Source organism: Dendrobates tinctorius, unplaced genomic scaffold (assembly GCF_039654945.1).
Source record: "Dendrobates tinctorius isolate UK_male_01 unplaced genomic scaffold, ASM3965494v1 ptg000011l, whole genome shotgun sequence".
NCBI classification, from domain to species: Eukaryota; Metazoa; Chordata; class Amphibia; order Anura; family Dendrobatidae; genus Dendrobates; species Dendrobates tinctorius.
This window is the reverse complement of record NW_027361679.1, coordinates 30,761,770-30,779,878: the sequence shown is the minus strand read 5'-3', so window position 1 is coordinate 30,779,878 and position 18,109 is coordinate 30,761,770. Positions and strand designations below refer to the sequence as shown.

The window sequence follows — 18,109 nt, the reverse complement described above, 5'->3', positions numbered from 1 at the left end:
GTGGCTAACCTCCCTAGATGTGGATGAAAAAGAAAAATTGACTAGAGATTTCAACGCAAGATTGTGCGGATGTTGGATAAAGAACCTCGACTAACATCCAAACAAGTTCAAGCTGCCCTGCAGTCCGAGGGTACAACAGTGTCAACCTGTACTATCCGTCGGCGTCTGAATGAAAAGGGACTGTATGGTAGGAGACCCAGGAAGACCCCTCTTCTTACCCCGAGACATAAAAAAGCCAGGCTGGAGTTTGCCAAAACTTACCTGAAAAAGCCTAAAACATTTTGGAAGAATGTTCTCTGGTCAGATGAGACAAAAGTAGAGCTTTTTGGGCAAAGGCATCAACATAGAGTTTACAGGAGAAAAAAAGAGGCATTCAAAGAAAAGAACACGGTCCCTACAGTCAAACATGGAGGAGGTTCCCTGATGTTTTGGGGTTGCTTTGCTGCCTCTGGCACTGGACTGCTTGACCGTGTGCATGGCATTATGAAGTCTTAAGACTACCAACAAATTTTGCAGCATAATGTAGAACCCAGTGTGAGAAAGCTGGGTCTCCCTCAGAGGTCATGGGTCTTCCAGCAGGACAATGACCCAAAACACACTTCAAAAAGCACTAGAAAATGGTTTGAGAGAAAGCACTGGAGACTTCTAAGGTGGCCAGCAATGAATCCAGACCTGAATCCCATAGAACACCTGTGGAGAGATCTAAAAATGGCAGTTTGGAGAAGGCACCCTTCAAATATCAGGGGCCTGGAGCAATGTGTCAATAAAGTTTGTCAAAACCAAATACAGGAAATATCACCCTTATTTATAATATGACATACCTAAAACTACAGAATTAATAATAATAATAATAATAATAATATAAAAACAGGTGAAAAAGCACTCAAAACTGCAATTAAAAAAACATAGCTAATCTAATTTGCTTAATAGGTGCATAAATGCTGCTGAAAATCTACAATAGCTAAGACTCCGCAAATACTTATCGTGGGAACGTAGCTTTTCAGTGTAAGTTTTTACAAACTGGCCATTTACGTGAAGTTTTGTCAGAATTCTAGTGAGATGTTACTGCCACCCAGTGGTAGACTATATATATGCATGCTGCCGTCATGACCAAACATTAGGCTCCACTTTCTCCTAATGTTGAGCGGTGGTGTAGCATTAAAACACACTTAATTTGCTAGTAGTAAATATCATTATCAGCTCCTGACTCATGCACTATACAGCTTTGTTGTCAAGGTCACACGGATTTGGCAAGTGGATTAATTAAGTTATTGCGCAAAGTAATTTCTGCTCCAGCCCGGAGTTAGTGATCTCACCCAGCGCAGGGAGCAATAACGACATGCCTTGGAAATGAGATCTTGGCGATCAAAGACTAAACTTTAATAAGTTATTAAAGTGTTTAGCTTGTGATTTTGTGGTCCTTGGACTTTTCAATGTTGAACACAATGGAAAAAGAGTTTGTAATACATCTGTGTCCTACTTTCTGAAGCTGCGGCTCAGAACATCAATGTTAGTTCTTTGTGGTTGAAACACATTATCAACGCTCAATGGGAAAATGAGTGTGAAGCCATCATGTAAAGGTGTTTTGTCCACATAACACCTTTCTATGTGACCTTGTAGAGTCTATGAAAATTGTGGCTTCTCCCATGTCTTAAGATCGGCCATTCATGTCAATAGGCACGATCCTCCGGGGACATACAGTACGCGACTGCTGATCATTGAGTCTGTGTTTTCTTTCTATTTTCTAGTTTATCCCTATGCCTGTTCTATATGGAGTCTTCTTATATATGGGGGTGGCATCCCTCAATGGCGTACAGGTATGAAATGTTATCATTGTTACCCAATCACCCATCTACCAAACTATAAAGTAACATTTCCATCCAAATTTTGGTCACTTGATTGCTCTGCCTAGACAGATATTGATATCCTCCAGTTTTGTTGCAGCCGTCACTTCTTGCAGGAAGTACAACCGTAGTGACGTTGAAATAGCTTTTCAGACACTGATGGTAAGCTGTAGTGATGAGCAAACGTGCTCGGACAATGTGTTACCCGAGCATGCTCAGGTGTTATCCGAGTATCTTGGGCTGGCTCCAGTAATACATTTGAGCCCCTGCGGCTGCATATTTTGCGGCGGTAGACAGCCAGAACACATGCAGGGATTGCCTGTTGGCTTGGCTGTCTACTGCCTCACAAGATGCAGCCACAGGGACTCGACTATGTTATCCGAGCATGCCCAAGAAACAGGAACCTACCATTCATTGTAAGTAAAGGCGACGCAATAACCATGCCATGCTTCTGTAACACCTGTTTTACTAGTTCATGAACATGTTTTATTTATTTAGCTATTTTCCTTGTAAGCCCCTTTATGAGGGTTGTCCGATAGTAAAATATTTATTTTTTCATGCATGGATTTCTTGAAAACTCTAAACAGATGCATACTCCCTTGTAATGCCCTGTGGATCCAGCGCAGGCTCTAGAAGTAGAGTCTGCCCTGTTTGGAAGTCATAGGACTGCTGCAGCCTTTGATTTGCTGCAGCGGTCAGGTGACTAGATGAGACATCATTAATTGTTTCTCCGATGTCGTGCACTTGTCCGCTGCAGACGATTACAGGCAGCAGCAGTGCTGTGACTTCCAAGCACTGCTTCCAGATGGATATATTATTTTCAATCAATTCATGCCTAAAAAAATGTTTTACTGTCAGACAACCCCTTTAATGTAAAAATTGACGTATTTTAGCATCACCTCTCCCTCAGTCATCCTGTTTGATTATATTTCAAGACTGTGTTCACACATCCTTGGTTTTACTTCTTTTACTGTTTTTTGAAGATATTTTCCATGTTTGCAATAATGATGGTGTATCCGTTAGGATAGATCATCTACATCCGATCAGCGGGGAACTGGGCTTCCAAACCTCATCGAACAGGTTCTTCTACTCTGTTTACCTTTTTTCCTGTCTGTCCTCAGTGTGGGTTGTCTCAATTACTTCAACGGAGCCTTTCTGAAATATCCAACATACACAACCATTAATATGTAGACAGTAGACAGGTAAACAGAACAGAAGAGGGCTGCAACCTCCTCTAAGATCTTAATGGGTGGGTTGGCCTACAGTCAGAACACCAAGGACCAGATATTCAAACCCCTATTCCAAAAGATTAGCCATCAACATTCTGAACCTGAATTACCCTTAAAGGGTGCATTCATACATCCGTGTGAAATCCAATGTGCGTCTCGATTATTTTTTAGCGGACAACACAGAGACCTACTGAGTACGTCCTCCTCTGATCCTCAAAACTCAGATCTTAGTATCATGGATCTCATTCTCACATCTGTAATTTCCATGGATGTGTGAAATATTGCAGGAACTGTTGATCATTTATCACAATTTTTCTGCTTTTGTTTTATTTATATCTGACTTTACTGTCTGATTGTCTTTTTGGTGCAATAATAAAGTAATAAAATGTAAAAAGCACTCCCATCAAATTCTTAATAAATTGCAGTCATCATATTACATAGCACTGTGTACTTACAGTTGCTCATTTTGCCTTTCTGCTAAGTTTATTGTTGTATAAATGTTGTATGCAATATATTAAGAGGATAACATTTTTGACGGGAGTGCGTCTTTAAAAGGGTAATAAACGGATATAATTCTCCTCAATTACAGGCTTAAGTGTGGCTTTATTCATTTATTAATATTTGGAACCTGTCAATTATTAATTTTTATGATTTAATAAATTGTATCTGTGAAGATCTCAAATCTGTAATGTGGAAAAGCCCAATTATAAAATAATGTCCATAACAACCATTAGTACTGTTTTACTTTATTTACAGTATATATAAAAAAATGTTTTATGTGCTTGGGATGTGCCGCCACTTGCTAATACTCTTTATATTCTTTTTATCCAGTTCATGGATCGCCTGAAGCTGCTTTTGATGCCTGCGAAACATCAGCCAGATTTCATTTATTTACGCCATGTTCCATTGCGCAGGGTACATCTATTCACTCTCATTCAGATTGTATGTCTGGCACTGCTCTGGATTCTGAAATCAACAGAGGCTGCTATTATATTCCCAGTTATGGTGAGTGAATTACATGAATTTTTGAATTTTAATGTATCAATGTATTACAGTTGATTTTATGCATATTTGCAGTATATAGCTTTAGAGGGTAACTTTAGCTTAGTATTTGAGATCAGAACCACACAGAACTATTTGGAATATGGCTTATGGACTTAAGTTTAGGCTCTTTTACAATTTTGTTTAATTTTATGCATATATCATATAGTAACATCAATCACCTATAGAACGCCATTGTAAATATACAGGTGAATGGGGGTTTAGCATATTTCCTGGGTGCATGGCTGCCAACACAGGTTCTGTCAACTATTGATAATTCATGTACATTATAGTTCCAAATAACACAATAATTTAAATAATATTAATCAGAGATACTTACAATGGATGTCTGATACTTACAACTGGCGTAAGCAGGAGAAGTGACCATTACGAAATAATAAAAACCTAACGTTTATTTCCATATTCACATTTAAAAAAAAATTAAATTCAGCAATAGGTACTGGAAACTATTAGAAAGCAGAAAGGCTCAAATAATATATATACCATGTATACTTGAGTATAAGCTGACCCGAGTATAAGCCTAGGCACCTAATTTTGCCACGGAAAACTGGATAAGCTTATTGACTCGAGTATAAGCCAGGTATGCATTGTCCCCTCATCCCTGTCCTGGTATGCATGACTCCCCCGTCCCTGTCCTGGTATACATGGCTTCCCCATCGCTGTCCTGGTATGCATGGCTCCCTGATCCCTGTCATTATATGCATGGCTCCCCGGTCCATGTCCTGCTATGCATGGCTCCCCGGTCCTTGTCCTGCTATGCATGGCTCCTCGGTCCCTGTCATTGTATGCATGGCTCCCCCATCACGTCCTGGTATGCATGGATCCTTATCCCCTATCCTACTCACCCAGCAGCGTGCCCTGCAACGTCTCGGTGGTGTCAGCGTCTTCGCAGCATCTCCATGGTTCCGGCTTCCAGCAGCTCTTCCTGCGCGATCACGTGGCGCTGCTCATTAAGATAATGAATATGTGCTTCACACCTATAGGAGTAGAGACGCGTGCATATTCATTACCTTAATGAGTGGGGCCACGTAATTGTGCCGTAAGAAGTCGGAACCATGGAGATGCAGCAAAGATACTGGGACCACCGAGACGCTGCGTGGGCACGCTGCTGGGTGATTAGGATTTCTTCTGGAAGCCGGCAGCTGTCACTGTTCGCTGCTATTCATTTCTCTTTAGCAGCAGGCACAGTAACAGCCGCCAGCTACTGCCTCCTGTGACCCGCTGCTCTGCTGCTCCCCCTCCCCCGCCGGCTTTCTGGACAATTGACTCGTGTATAAGCCGAGGGGGGCGTTTTCAGCACAAAAAATGTGCTGAAAAACTCGGCTTAAATCTAAAAAGCTCTATTTTGATGTCATCCATAAGCAAAACATTGTTCCAGTAGCCTTGTGGCCTGTCCAGGTGATTTTTAGCAAACTTCAGATGGGCAGCAATGTTGTTTTTGGAGAGTAGTGGGTCTCTTCTTGCAATTCTGCCATGCACACCTTTGTTTTTCAGTGTCCTTCTGATTTTAGACTCGTGAACATTAACATTAGTTAATGTGAGAGAGGCCTTTAGTGCTTTAGGCATTATCTTGGGTTCCCTTAAGACCTTGTAGAATATAATAAGCCTTGTTCTTTGAGTGATCTTTGTTGGATAAGCCCTCCTGGGGCAGGTAATAATGTCCATGAATTTCCTATATTTGTATTAAACCTGTCAGACGGTGAATTGGTAAAGTCCAAACTTTTTGGAGATTTTTTAAAACTTTTTCCAGCAAAATGAGCACTAACAACTTTCCCTGTGAGGTCTATGTTCATGTCATGACACACTTCCACAATGGTGTTTTAAAAATCAGACTTTTATAGATCCCTGTACCTTGAAAAAAAATAGGTCACTCACATCTGACTATCATCGCATTGATTGAAAACACCAGAATTTAATTTCACTTTGAAGTTATCTGTAAATCCTAAAGGTTCACATGCTTTGCAACTCATAGAGATGTGATATTGAATGATTTTCCATGTGTAGAAAATAGCAAAGTCTAATACTTTTGACTAATTTGTTTTGAGTTGGTTCTGCTTATCAACTTTTAGGACCTGTATGAAAATGTAATGTAGTTTTAGGTCAAGTTGATGCAGAAATATAGAAAATCTTGAATGGTTTACAAACTTTCAGGTACCACTGTAACATTCCCAAATAACCAAAGTTGACTAAATAAGTCTCTCATTCACAAGATTTGCATATAGGATTGTTACAGAAAGTGTATTGGAGAAATATTGTTTAATTTTTCCTTAAAAAAAAGAAAACAATAATAATTTGGTGTGACCAGAATACCCATTCATGACTTATGAACAAACATACTAAAAGTATCTTTCAACTCTTTGACATGAAAGACTTCCCATAAAACCATCTTGATCAGCCTGTATCCATGCAAAAATTCTCTGTAAAATTCCTATACATTCATTTTTATTTAATTTTACTGCTATTATCAGAGATGTGTAAACTATAATTTTCAGAAAACCTTACAATGACACAATCCTCTTGCAGATTCTGGCTCTAGTAGCGGTGAGGAAAGCCATCGACTACCTCTTCTCCAAGCATGATCTTAGCTTCCTAGATGATGTGATTCCTGAGAAAGACAAGAAGAAGAAGGAAGATGAAAAGAAAAAGAAAAAGAAGAAAGGAAGTGTGGACAGCGACAATGATGACGTAAGGAATAGTTTTTCGCTCCAACATATGCATGTCTTTCTTCCTTCTGGCATGGGCTGAAGGTCAAATTTACTTATAAATAGAGCCATTGTCTACACTTACTTGGAAGGAGGGAGATGGTTCTTCAAGCTTGGGCAAACAAAACTACTTTAGAGTTTTGTTAAAAACCCCCAACTCTTTATACCTTAGTTGCTATTGAAATGATTTAATGGTCATCGAAACATTGATAACAAAGGACCCGTTCTGTAGGCCAGTGTGGGCATATATTGTAGTATAATTCCTCACATAATCCATGATCGCTCTCGGAATCATCACTTTTTTTTCTAGGTCTCATTAAGCACAAACACTTCACGTTAGCTTCGCTATTGTAAGATTTACCATAATGTTCCTCCACAGTCTCTTACATTACACACATTACCCATTCTGTGACAACCTCAACTGTTCGGATGATTATGAGATTTGAAATGGCATTTTGATGCCTTTTATTATAATCCCAGCTTAATATTTAAGCTTTGTATATGTGTCTGTCCATAGTGGGGCATGAGAACTAATCTTCATGTTTGCATCTAAGTAATGAACTCTAGCTTGCTAATGAAAGTATTAGATGGGATAATCTAACTTAATGGATATGGCATGCATTTTTTTCAGGTTTTTACATAGTTTTATGATCTTAAGTGTAATCAATTTTTCTGCAGTCACATTCACTTTCTTGACTATGTAAATAAGATGATATTTAAAGTGCTGTCAATAAAGTTGATGAAAGTCCTAGTAATCCCTGATGTTAGAAGAAATCACTTTCATTCTGGACAGTCAGCCGTACATTAGAGGACTCGGAGAAGGCGTGATGCCGGGCCTTTGAAAGCCCTTCTGGCAATTCTGATTTCTACTCATTTATTCGACATATACTTAGAGAAGTTGGAATATCCCATTGATGATTGTGCTGCATGAGAACATGTCATTTTATTTAAGTTTTTATCTTATACCAATGGTATGTTACAGTGTTTATTAAGTTAAAAGCTACTTAACACCTACCACAATATGACATCCTTCAGCGAAGCATCTTAGGATGCACTCATCTTTTATACAGTATTTTATTGGATAACAAATAAAATCTATTTTTTAGCACTTTTGGTTGCATGCACATGTGATTTGGGGCTTTAATTCAGCTGCCAGATTGTGGATTTCTATTTTTGGTTTGTGAGCTAACTTTTCATGAATTTGGCAATTTCTGGGATATATCATTTCTGTTCTGCAAATATAATATGGTTCTTGATATTCTAAAATAGCAATTTTTCTACCATTAAGGAGTAACTGTTGTTTTCAATTATTTTTATAAATCAATAGTACATGTAATAAAAGGAAACTTTGTGTTATATCTTATTATAGAAATTTGCTTCTCAAAATTCTCATTTCACAGGTAAAATCTGTCTTCATTGAAAACAAATGTTCCTATTACTGAGATAGGAGATGACAGTTGTGGCTCATAAAGTTCTGTGAAGAGCTGTTAGTCTGAATTCAGCAGAATGTCTGTGTCTGCAGCTAGCTCTTCCCCTCTCCATAGATTTGTAAAGCACCAACTGTCATCTCCTATCTCAGAAATGTGAAAATCTGTCTTCATTGAATACAATTTTTACCCCTGAATTGAGAATGAATGATCATTCCGGGAGGAGGAAAAGCACATTTCTTTGATAAGGTGTATTAGAAAGTTGCTTACTTTCATGTGTATTATTGATTTATGAAATACAAACTAAAAAGACAATAGCTCTAAGTATGGAATTTTGCATGTGTCCCTGATATAGACTTATAACTATGGCAATGGAGTGAGCATAACAAAAAGTAACATAGATATCATTCTTATTATCCTTCATAAAATGCAAAGCTACCAAATGAAAACTGTTATTGGACAAGTGTGCTTTATGGCCCCACTACAGTAAAGTTGTTCGTGAGAAGGCCAAGTAAAGTCTACAGTTGTGGATAAGACAAGATGTGGAAGCCTGATATATGCTGCTTTTATGTAGCTCTATGTTGGATGTTATTGTAATTACTTGACCTTAAAGAGTTTTCTTGTGGTTTATGACCTGGTGGTAGAGCAGAGTCCTCTGTGAGTCATCAGGTCATCCACCTTCACCCTGGCGGCTTCTTTTTCATCTTACTGTTCTGGTCAATGCTCTAAAATACATACACTTTGATGCAACATTGGATCGTGCTAAAGGAATTCTCTTTATCTTGATAATTCTCATAATGGTTTGATGCTGACTGATACTGAGAGCGAGTATCTACAGAGAACATTGAATACGCTCAAGAACTCATTAAATGGCCATATACGATAGGTATAAATTTGCCGGACCATCCAATATTCATAGGACGTTCATAGTTATGGTGAAGAGTCAGCTAGATTGGCTGATTTCATCATGGCTGGCTTTTTCTGTTAACAAATGTCAAATATCTATGAGAGTGTGAAGATCACAAGACAGAAGACTGTATTGTCTGGTCTTCCAGTAGCCAAATAACTATACTGAAGGCCAGTTTACACAACATGATTTGATCATTGAAAATTTGCTCCCATCTATCACCCCATGTAAAAATGTCTACCAATGAGACCACAAATGTGCAGATGCTTAATTGTCGTTTGATCACATTATGTATTCAGACACAAAAATGGTCATTGTCAGCAGCTTATCCCACGGGGGTGAACAATTGCACCAAAATTGTTTGTCCTAAACTGCTGCCGAAAATACTGCAGCACCTTTTAAGGGGAAGAAAACAATCAACTTGTCATATTCTCCAACAAATATTGTTAAAGGGAATCTGTCTTCAGATTTTTTCTACCTCATTTGAGAGCAGCATGATGTAGGGATATAGACTCTGATTCAAACTATGTATCACTTACTGGGCTGCTTGCTGCAGTTTTGAAAAAGTTTTATTTGCAGCAGATATCCTGGCTCTCAGAATGCTGAGCTCTGTATAACCGCATCCATACCACTGATTGACAGTTTTCTGTGTGCACAGTGCATAGGCATAAAGCTGGCAATCAGTGCTTGGGCGGGGTTGTACATACTTCATGAATTTAGAGGACTACATGGCAGTAGGTTCTCATAATTATAGCAAATAGCTTAGTAATTGAGGCATACCTGGAATTAGGGACTTTGCCATCTAATCTGGGAATAACATAATGTAGAGACAAATTCCCGGTGACATATTCCCTTTTAAAGCTTTGTTTCGTTTCTATTTCCTACAGTTTGTTTAGTGTGCTCTTTTTGAGTTCTTTATTACATTTCCTTTTAGTACTAGTAGTGATAACTAAAATTCTCTACAATCTGTGCCACAAACTGTATAAACATACTTGGTTCCAACTCGCTGATTCTTACTTTGCCATTGTTTTAAAATACTTTTTTGGGATTTCTGAAATGCTTTGTATAAATTAAAGTAAGCAATTATATTTCCTGCTTGGAGATTTCTGTTAATGTCCACCTGAAAATAAAAAAGAGGAAGCAATTAATGTGTCAATAGTATGACTTCTTCCATGTAAGGTTGCCTGTACATCAATCATGCCACAGGAAGGACGGTCTGCTCGACACACAGGAGTCACAATGTTTGTTCTAAGATTTGTTACACATTTCTTTCACAGTCTGACAGCCCTTATTCAGAAAAAGTCCCCAGTATTAAAATCCCAATGGACATCATGGAACAGGAACCGTTCCTTTCCGATAGCAAACCCGGTGAGAGTGAGTAGATCTAACCTCATGCATGCCACCCGTGAGCAGTCCTTCTCAAAAATCACTTTCCCGTCTCCCATCTACTAATTATCTTGTTGTCTTCACGTTTCCACTAAAGATCTTGCCTGAGCTTCTAACTTCATCCTTAACTGTGTTCTTCATGAAATAACCTTTGTAAAACCTATTAACCAAATACCGCATTAGGGTTTATAGAACTTCAAGCTGTGATTAATAAGACCGGTAAGCAATGTGGGATTCCATAAAAGCTTGACTTTTTTTTTTTCAGATTAGCCAGTGGAAGAAAACAGTATACTATGGTAAATTTGAGTCCCAGGCAGAGTCCAGCACAGGGAAGTGCTGACATTTTTACTCCTTGCCCCATTTGGTCTTATTTTTTTATCTTGACTCCTTGGCAGATAACCCACATTGATGATCCCAGAATGTTGGTAGTCTCACAGGCCACATGGGAACCAATTGTTTTTAGGCGACCAAAGTTAAAAGACAGCGGATGCAGAGGGCAAGGCTGGATTTTGAAAAAATTCCCCATTAATTTTTTACAACTCTTTCTGTACTCCCACATGTTGTTCTGTTATCCATGTTATGGCCCATACTCCTTCAATTTGCTTGTTTTTTTCCAAGTGGTTAACCTATACTGCATACATAACCTATCAAAGTGTCCCTTCACAATTCTCCTTGTCCCCATTAGAAATAAGGGATGGAGTGTTTGCACTACCCTTCTTTATATTGCCATGGCAATAAAAAATGCCAATATTACTTTTGTTTTGTTTAACCCTTTGACTTATCACAGATATTTGACCCTAGTGAGAGTCTTTACTAAATTCTCCAGCTCATATTAAACCAACAAAGTATTAATTCTAATCCTTGATTGCAAGGGACATGCTAATCCTGATCTCAAAAAAAGCTTGCGTATTACTGACCTTCGTACATAACCTTTCTGTCTTTTCCATAATTTGTCTGGTGGTTCTTAGTAATATTAGGTTTTCTACAAAAAATTCCATGTTCTCTTCTAATTCTGTGTGTTTCCTGTGGTTCCCAACTAATTTACAAAACTATTAATGATCATCATTATGCTTGATCAGTGATCCTCCTCATCTCCAGGACATCCTAATTCACCATCAACGGATGATTTGTCGTTGTGTTTCATCTGTCATCTTCTGTGTTTCCTTCCATCTACGATCGCGCCACGTAGACATGTCAACCAATATATTATATTGATACTGTAATGTCCTTTCTTTGTTATTTACTGCATGTTGTTCTAGCTTGAAGGTGTAGACGGGAGTTGACTACAAGCTATTGGTTTCCATCTTTATTATAAGGATATTAGAACTTCTGCAAGATCTGTGATGGGATTAAAGTATTAGCTGAGCTATGAGCTTATATGCATTGAAAGAATTTCACAGTAGGCAGAAAAATAATTGGCTACTATTACTTGGCTGCATGTTCCATTTACACTATAGGCTTTCATGTTAAGACAGCATAGCTTACCAAAGAAATTACTTTTTTAGTACTTGAAGAGTTTTCAGGCGTAAGTTCCATTTAAGCCTTTTGCTAGCAGAACTTAAAGTTCGTAAAGTTGTTACCATTTCTGATGTTTATTCTTAGAAAATAAATAATAGGAAACCAATATCTTTAGAAATGGAAGTAATCTACATCTTCCTGAAGATGGATATGCTGTTATTTCACTGTATCTTTTCGTTCGGATGCCATGATTTGTCTGTAACTACTTGATATTAACCTCATCATTTCACTCCATGATTATGCAATATACCGTTCATGTATATTATACTTTTGTGTGATAAATGTTACCAAATGACAACATACTAGTAAATATATATATAAGATTTCGTGCAATAAATGGTACCACCTCTTTGAGAAGACCATTCCTTAACCAGATTAGATTTCCTGTGCCACACATTTTCAGTTCCATAATATCTTATGTGTTTTTGCTGTATTCTTTTAGAAGACCACCATCTGGAAGACCACTTTTCATTGTTATTTTACATTAACTCCCTGAGTAATTTATATAAATCATGCTTCTATGAGCTAATATACAAATAGGCTATGGAATGAAATAGTCCTACTTTATTCTCCTGAAATGTGTAGAATTTAATATGATGGAATGCTTTCAGCTATGGCCCTACATATGTCAGTTGTTCTCCTGTACTATATGTTTGTTTTAACACTTACACACAGATACATTACAGTCTTAAGCTGTTTTTACATGTCCTTTACTTTTGTGGACAGGTGGTCTTCAGAAAAAAAAGAGGAGAAATGGCTGAGTTAGGCCAGATTCATGTACCAAACTCATACATTTCTCTGAATGAGTCTGTGACGTGGATGAGCAGCACATTGATGCCATCCACGTTGCATCCATGTGATGTCCAATACAGGCAAACACATGATTCTTTAGTAGTAAAAAAATTACATGTAGCCCACATTTAATGTCACCATTGTGAGTATCAGTTATCACTATTTCACTAATATGGCATGTAATTCCTATAATATAGCCACGCATATAATTGATCTGTTCTCTTCTTTTATTAACTAAAGGAGAAAAGCCTTTCACATTCCTTGAACGACACACATCTTGCTGAAAGACATCCTTTTACTCAATCAACTATGCCAAGGTAAGCTGTCTAATATACAACGATCTTACTATATACCTAAGGGTGTGAATATGCACCGGAGTTTGAATCTATGTTTTTTTGATGGAAAATCCAGAACCAAATTTACAGCAAAATCTACAATTTGGCAGATTAGTCTGATGCATCATACCCCTAATGAAGTTTGTTATCTTTTACCAGAAAATATATCATAACCATTACTTGGAAATTTATCTGTTACTGCTACAAGAGAGCAAAATGCACATAATAGCTCACTTGTATAAGGCTTTCTTCATTAATTAAATAATAAATATCCTCTTTTTGGTCAATTATTTTGAAGTAATGACATTACACATGGGGTCTATGACTATGGTTCATAGCCTGAAGGGAGAGTATGTGCAATACCACAGTTTCATAGCTGTCGGCTCTGCCTGACCATGCAGTGCTCACAAAATAACCCAAGAAATTGAAGGAAGTCTATAATTACTATTCAAATCAAACATCAGTGTTTGGATCACCCTTGGCGTGGCTGAGTGGTTAAGTGCACTTTTCCACCTACATCTTTTCCATCTAACTCCACCCCCCTTCCGTGGCTCCTGTAAAGTTAGAACTGTCAGTCAAGAAAGAGGTAGATTGTGATAGATGGAAAACAAGAAGGTGGGAAGGTGCCCTGAACTACTCAGCCATGTTAAGGGTGCTCTGAACTATTCAGCTACTGTACGTCAATGGTGCATCGAGCTGCTGAGCTTGTTTTGAATAGTCATTTCTTGCTGACACACTCGCTTTAAGTAGGGCTTATGGTATTATGATAGCATACTGAAAGATCCATAGTCCGAAGGAAAAAAAACAATTGATAGTCTACAAAACATGAAAAAAATAAAAACAAGTGAAAAAATAAGCTATGCAAAAAGTTTAAAGGGAGTGTCAGCACAGAAAGACTGTTCAAACAAAGTACAAGCGCTCGGCACATCATAACACTACCAAATATTTAAGTACACCTTCCCAACTACTTGTTTTCCATCTATCGCCATCCTTTCTAGCTCTATCAAGCCAAAGTTGTCAATCAAAGAAGAGGAGGGATGGAGGTGGGAAGGTGAAGTTAAATGATTGGCGACCCCAAGGGTGCACCGAGTGGGTGTACTTGGTTTGATCAGTCATTCTGTGCTGACAGAGTCATTTTAGAGAGAATAAGTAGTATACAATAGGGAAAATATGTATTCACATTACTTTCACAGCCCATATACTATGTGCCAAAAGTATCAATTGTCCTTGTCTGGAATGCCAAAAGTGTCTTTTTGGTATTGGTCTCTCCAAAATACCTTTGCATACCTTATTTTTTCATTAAGTGAAAAGTGCAGTAAAGTATTTACCTTTACGGGACAAATCAACATTCTAATGAATGGAGTAAGAAAAGTTTACCAACAAGATTCCAGAGTGTTATGTAGAAGAGACATAATATAGTTTTACTTTCTATGGTCTCAATAAACGCACATAATCCACAGAAATATGTTAGAAGGTAAATAGGATTAACTAAATCTCCGTGGGGGTGTTAAAAACACTCCAAGCGGCTATTGAGTGTGCTGCTAGTGGACTTCTATTACCAGCACTGGTGTGTGCGAGACCTGTAAGCCTAGTGGTCCAGGTCTTCTAGTGGACGGGTACATGGTAATAGATACATTGTCTGGTGAATTTGGGGAAGAACGTATGGAGAAGTAGCATAAAGGAAACTAGACCGTTTACACAAATTGTACAATTATTCCCAATTTTCTTCATACATTTATTACATGGTTCCTGCCCCATTAGACCTGTATCAAAAGCTATATTTTGCATTTTTTTTATTTTATTGTAGGAACAGACAGCACATGGATGGCAATGTGTTCTGTCACTGATTTGTATGGCCCCATATACATGCATGGGTGATTTTAATCTGTAACTTGAATTAAAAATATACATATCTCCGTGATTTTTTTATGGACACACGGTCTGCAAAAAAATCACAGACATGTGAATAGCTTTATAGGTTATAATGAGAAAATAAAGGAAAATGTCCGCTCAGCCACTAGGAGATACGAGGCATGGAGATTTGTAGTGCAACAAGGTAGGATAGGAAAATCGTAAATATCCGGCATCAGGATCCTCTATAAAAACATGTCTTTATTACAAAACAGTATTATAAATTGTCGCACTTATATTTCCCCATAGATTATAATGAGTACTTGTTCTCTCTGTGACCAACAATGATAGCACACGTATAGTACATGAAAAACAGAACTTTGAATGAAGCCTAATTAAAATATACAATTTATTGTGCCGTTTTGAGGTTTTTGAGATTGGGACTTGTAGTTGTAGTATACTGCCCTTACATAGAGCATCATATTGTCTGCTTCGGGACCGCCCGTAGATGATAAACATCTAGGTGGTCCATTTTCTATTCTGCAGTGATGTTCTAATATATCACTGCGTAGTAGAGCAGCTGCATCCATTCCTGCAACTTCAGGAGCTGGGATCTGGCTGTCAGGTACAGCCAGACTCCCCATATAGAAGGCAGAGATGGTTTGTTACGGTAGTGTTGTGTACGCAGTATTAGGAAGCGCTGTCAAAACTGCCTCATGTGATTGCTGGGTCTAAAGAGGGAGTAGGAACTGAGGAACTACTAGATTCTAAAAGAACAGGTCAATTCTACTATGCAACTAGGGGCTAATATACCAACTCCAGAAATCAGGTAAAAAAAACTTTTTAAATAATGACATGTCTCCCACAGGTCTTTTCTATTCTTATGAGTGGCACAATATGTGAAATAAATTGAAAGTAAATGATAAATGTATAGGTGGAACACATTTTTAAATGTCTTTCAGTGGTCCTAAAAAATAAAATTAACAAAAAAAAACCTATACAAACCAGACACACTTCCTTTATTTCCCCCCCAATATCGCATAATTTTGGCAAAAAATAAAAAGAGAGTGTGACAATGGCAAAAAATGAATCCCCATGTATCACAAAAAAAAATGTAATAATTATTTGAATATCTAAATAATTTTTTTTTTTTGCTGGGTCTTATTCCTCTCCTCGTCCATTTACTATAGGGGTTCCTCAAGGGCTCAGTCCTAGGTCCCCTTCTCTTCTCTCTATATACTGCCCCTATTGGACAAACAATCAATAGATTTGGGTTTCAGTATCATGACTATGCTGATGACACCCAATTATACACTTCTTCCCCTGGCATCCCACCCTAATACAAAATACCCAGGATTGTTTGTCCGCTGTCTCTAATATAATGTCCTCCCTCTATTATCTGAAACTGAATATCTCCAAAACTGAATTTCTTGTGTTTCCTCCTTCTACTAACCATACTCTACTTGACATTGAAATTATCTTGAAGGGTTCAACCATAACTACCAAGACCAAGCAGCACGCCCACTGCCTTGGAGTTATATCCAATCACTCACTCGCTCATGTCACCTGCATTGTTAGAGTGGGTGGTCAGGAGACAGAATCTCCAGGAGTGGACCCTCTGGACCGTGGCACCGAGGGGCCCCGGACGAGCTGCCAGGTGGAACCGACCCCTATACAGGGACCGTTAGGAGCAGGCCCAAGGGTTCGAGTACCACGGTAGCCGGTACCGAGAGGGGCAGCTCAGAATGGACTGGAGTAGGAGTGTGGGACTGAAGCGTAGACTGTAAGGCTGGAATATGGAGAGGTGGCTGGAGCGGAACACAGGAGACAGGACTGGAGTAGGACTGTAGGAGTGTGGATAGCTGGATGGAGCAGGAACACCGAAGGCAGGACTGGAGTAGGATGGAACAGGAACGCTGGTGCAGGACTGGAGTAGGATGGAACTGGGACACAGGAACAGGAACACAGGAACAGGACTGGAGTAGGAGGAGCCGGAATGCTGGAGCAGGACTGGAGTAGGATGGAGCTGGAACACAGGAACAGGACTGGAGAAGGAAGGAACAGGAACGCTGGAGCAGGACTGGAGTAGGATGGAACTGGAACACAGGCACAGGACTGGAGTAGGAAGGAACAGATATGCTGGAGCAGGACTGGAGTATACTGCAGGGAACATGGGAGACAGGGCTGCAAGGCTGCTGCAGGAAACACCGCAGACGGAACCAAGAGGCTGCAGAGAGCACAGGATGAAGAAGGGCCCAGTGTGCAAGGTAACAAAATGATCAGGCGCCTCCCTCAGGGGGAAGTGGCCTGATATAGCTCCGTCTGGTCTGCCATTGGTCCGAATGTGCTTCCGGGTCAGGGCACAGCCGGAGCACAAGAAGCAGCATGCGCATTGCATGCAGGGATGGCGTCGGCCGCGAGCCCGTCAGAGGTGACCACCATGGCCGTCGGGAGGAGAGAGGCTGCGGCGTGGGAGCGGAGGCCGGGTGAGTATGACGGAGCGGTGTAACAGTACCCCCTCCCCTAAGCCGCCCTCCCCGGAGATTAGCAAGAAATCTCTTGAGGATACGGGGAGCATTGATATTCTCCCGAGACTCCCAGGATCTCTCCTCAGGACCAAGCCCTTCCAATCAACAAGAAAGAATGTCCTACCTCTAACCCTCTTCATAGCGAGAATGTCCTGCACTTCAAAGACTTCATCGGCACCCACCGCCTGAAGACCAGGATCAGGCAAGGTATGGAAGCGATTCAGCACCACAGGTTTCAGGAGGGAGACGTGGAATGTGTTCGGGACTCGGAGTGAAGCAGGCAACCTCAATTTGTAGGTGACTTCGATGATACGTCCAAGAATTTCAAACGGACCGATGTAGCGTGGTCCCAACTTGTAGGAGGGCAGTTTCAACCGGATGAATTTGGAGGAGAGCCAGACTTTGTCCCCAACACGATATGGTGGAGGATCCAATCTCCTTTTGTTGGCATAATTCTTCATCTGATCAGCGGGCCTCTTGAGTGACGTATTGGTTTCGGCCCCAATCTTGGAAAATTCACAGGACAAG

The 18,109-nt window shown here is 39.5% G+C and overlaps 1 protein-coding gene across 5 annotated transcripts in view; it reads left to right on the top strand.

Moving 5' to 3' along the window:
* The window catches only part of SLC4A4 (solute carrier family 4 member 4), a 395,294-nt gene that overhangs the window by 365,909 nt on the left and 11,276 nt on the right, over positions 1-18,109 (top strand). For 2 of the 5 annotated variants that reach the window (XM_073590581.1, XM_073590555.1), the window contains 5 exons: positions 1,749-1,817; positions 3,905-4,078; positions 6,659-6,820; positions 10,449-10,545; positions 13,108-13,184. In XM_073590581.1, coding sequence (XP_073446682.1) covers positions 1,749-1,817; positions 3,905-4,078; positions 6,659-6,820; positions 10,449-10,545; positions 13,108-13,151 — 546 coding nt within the window. In that variant the 3' untranslated portion in view covers positions 13,152-13,184. The remainder of the gene's footprint in view (positions 1-1,748; positions 1,818-3,904; positions 4,079-6,658; positions 6,821-10,448; positions 10,546-13,107; positions 13,185-18,109) is intronic. The other 3 variants (XM_073590565.1, XM_073590547.1, XM_073590572.1) reach the window with 2 other exon arrangements.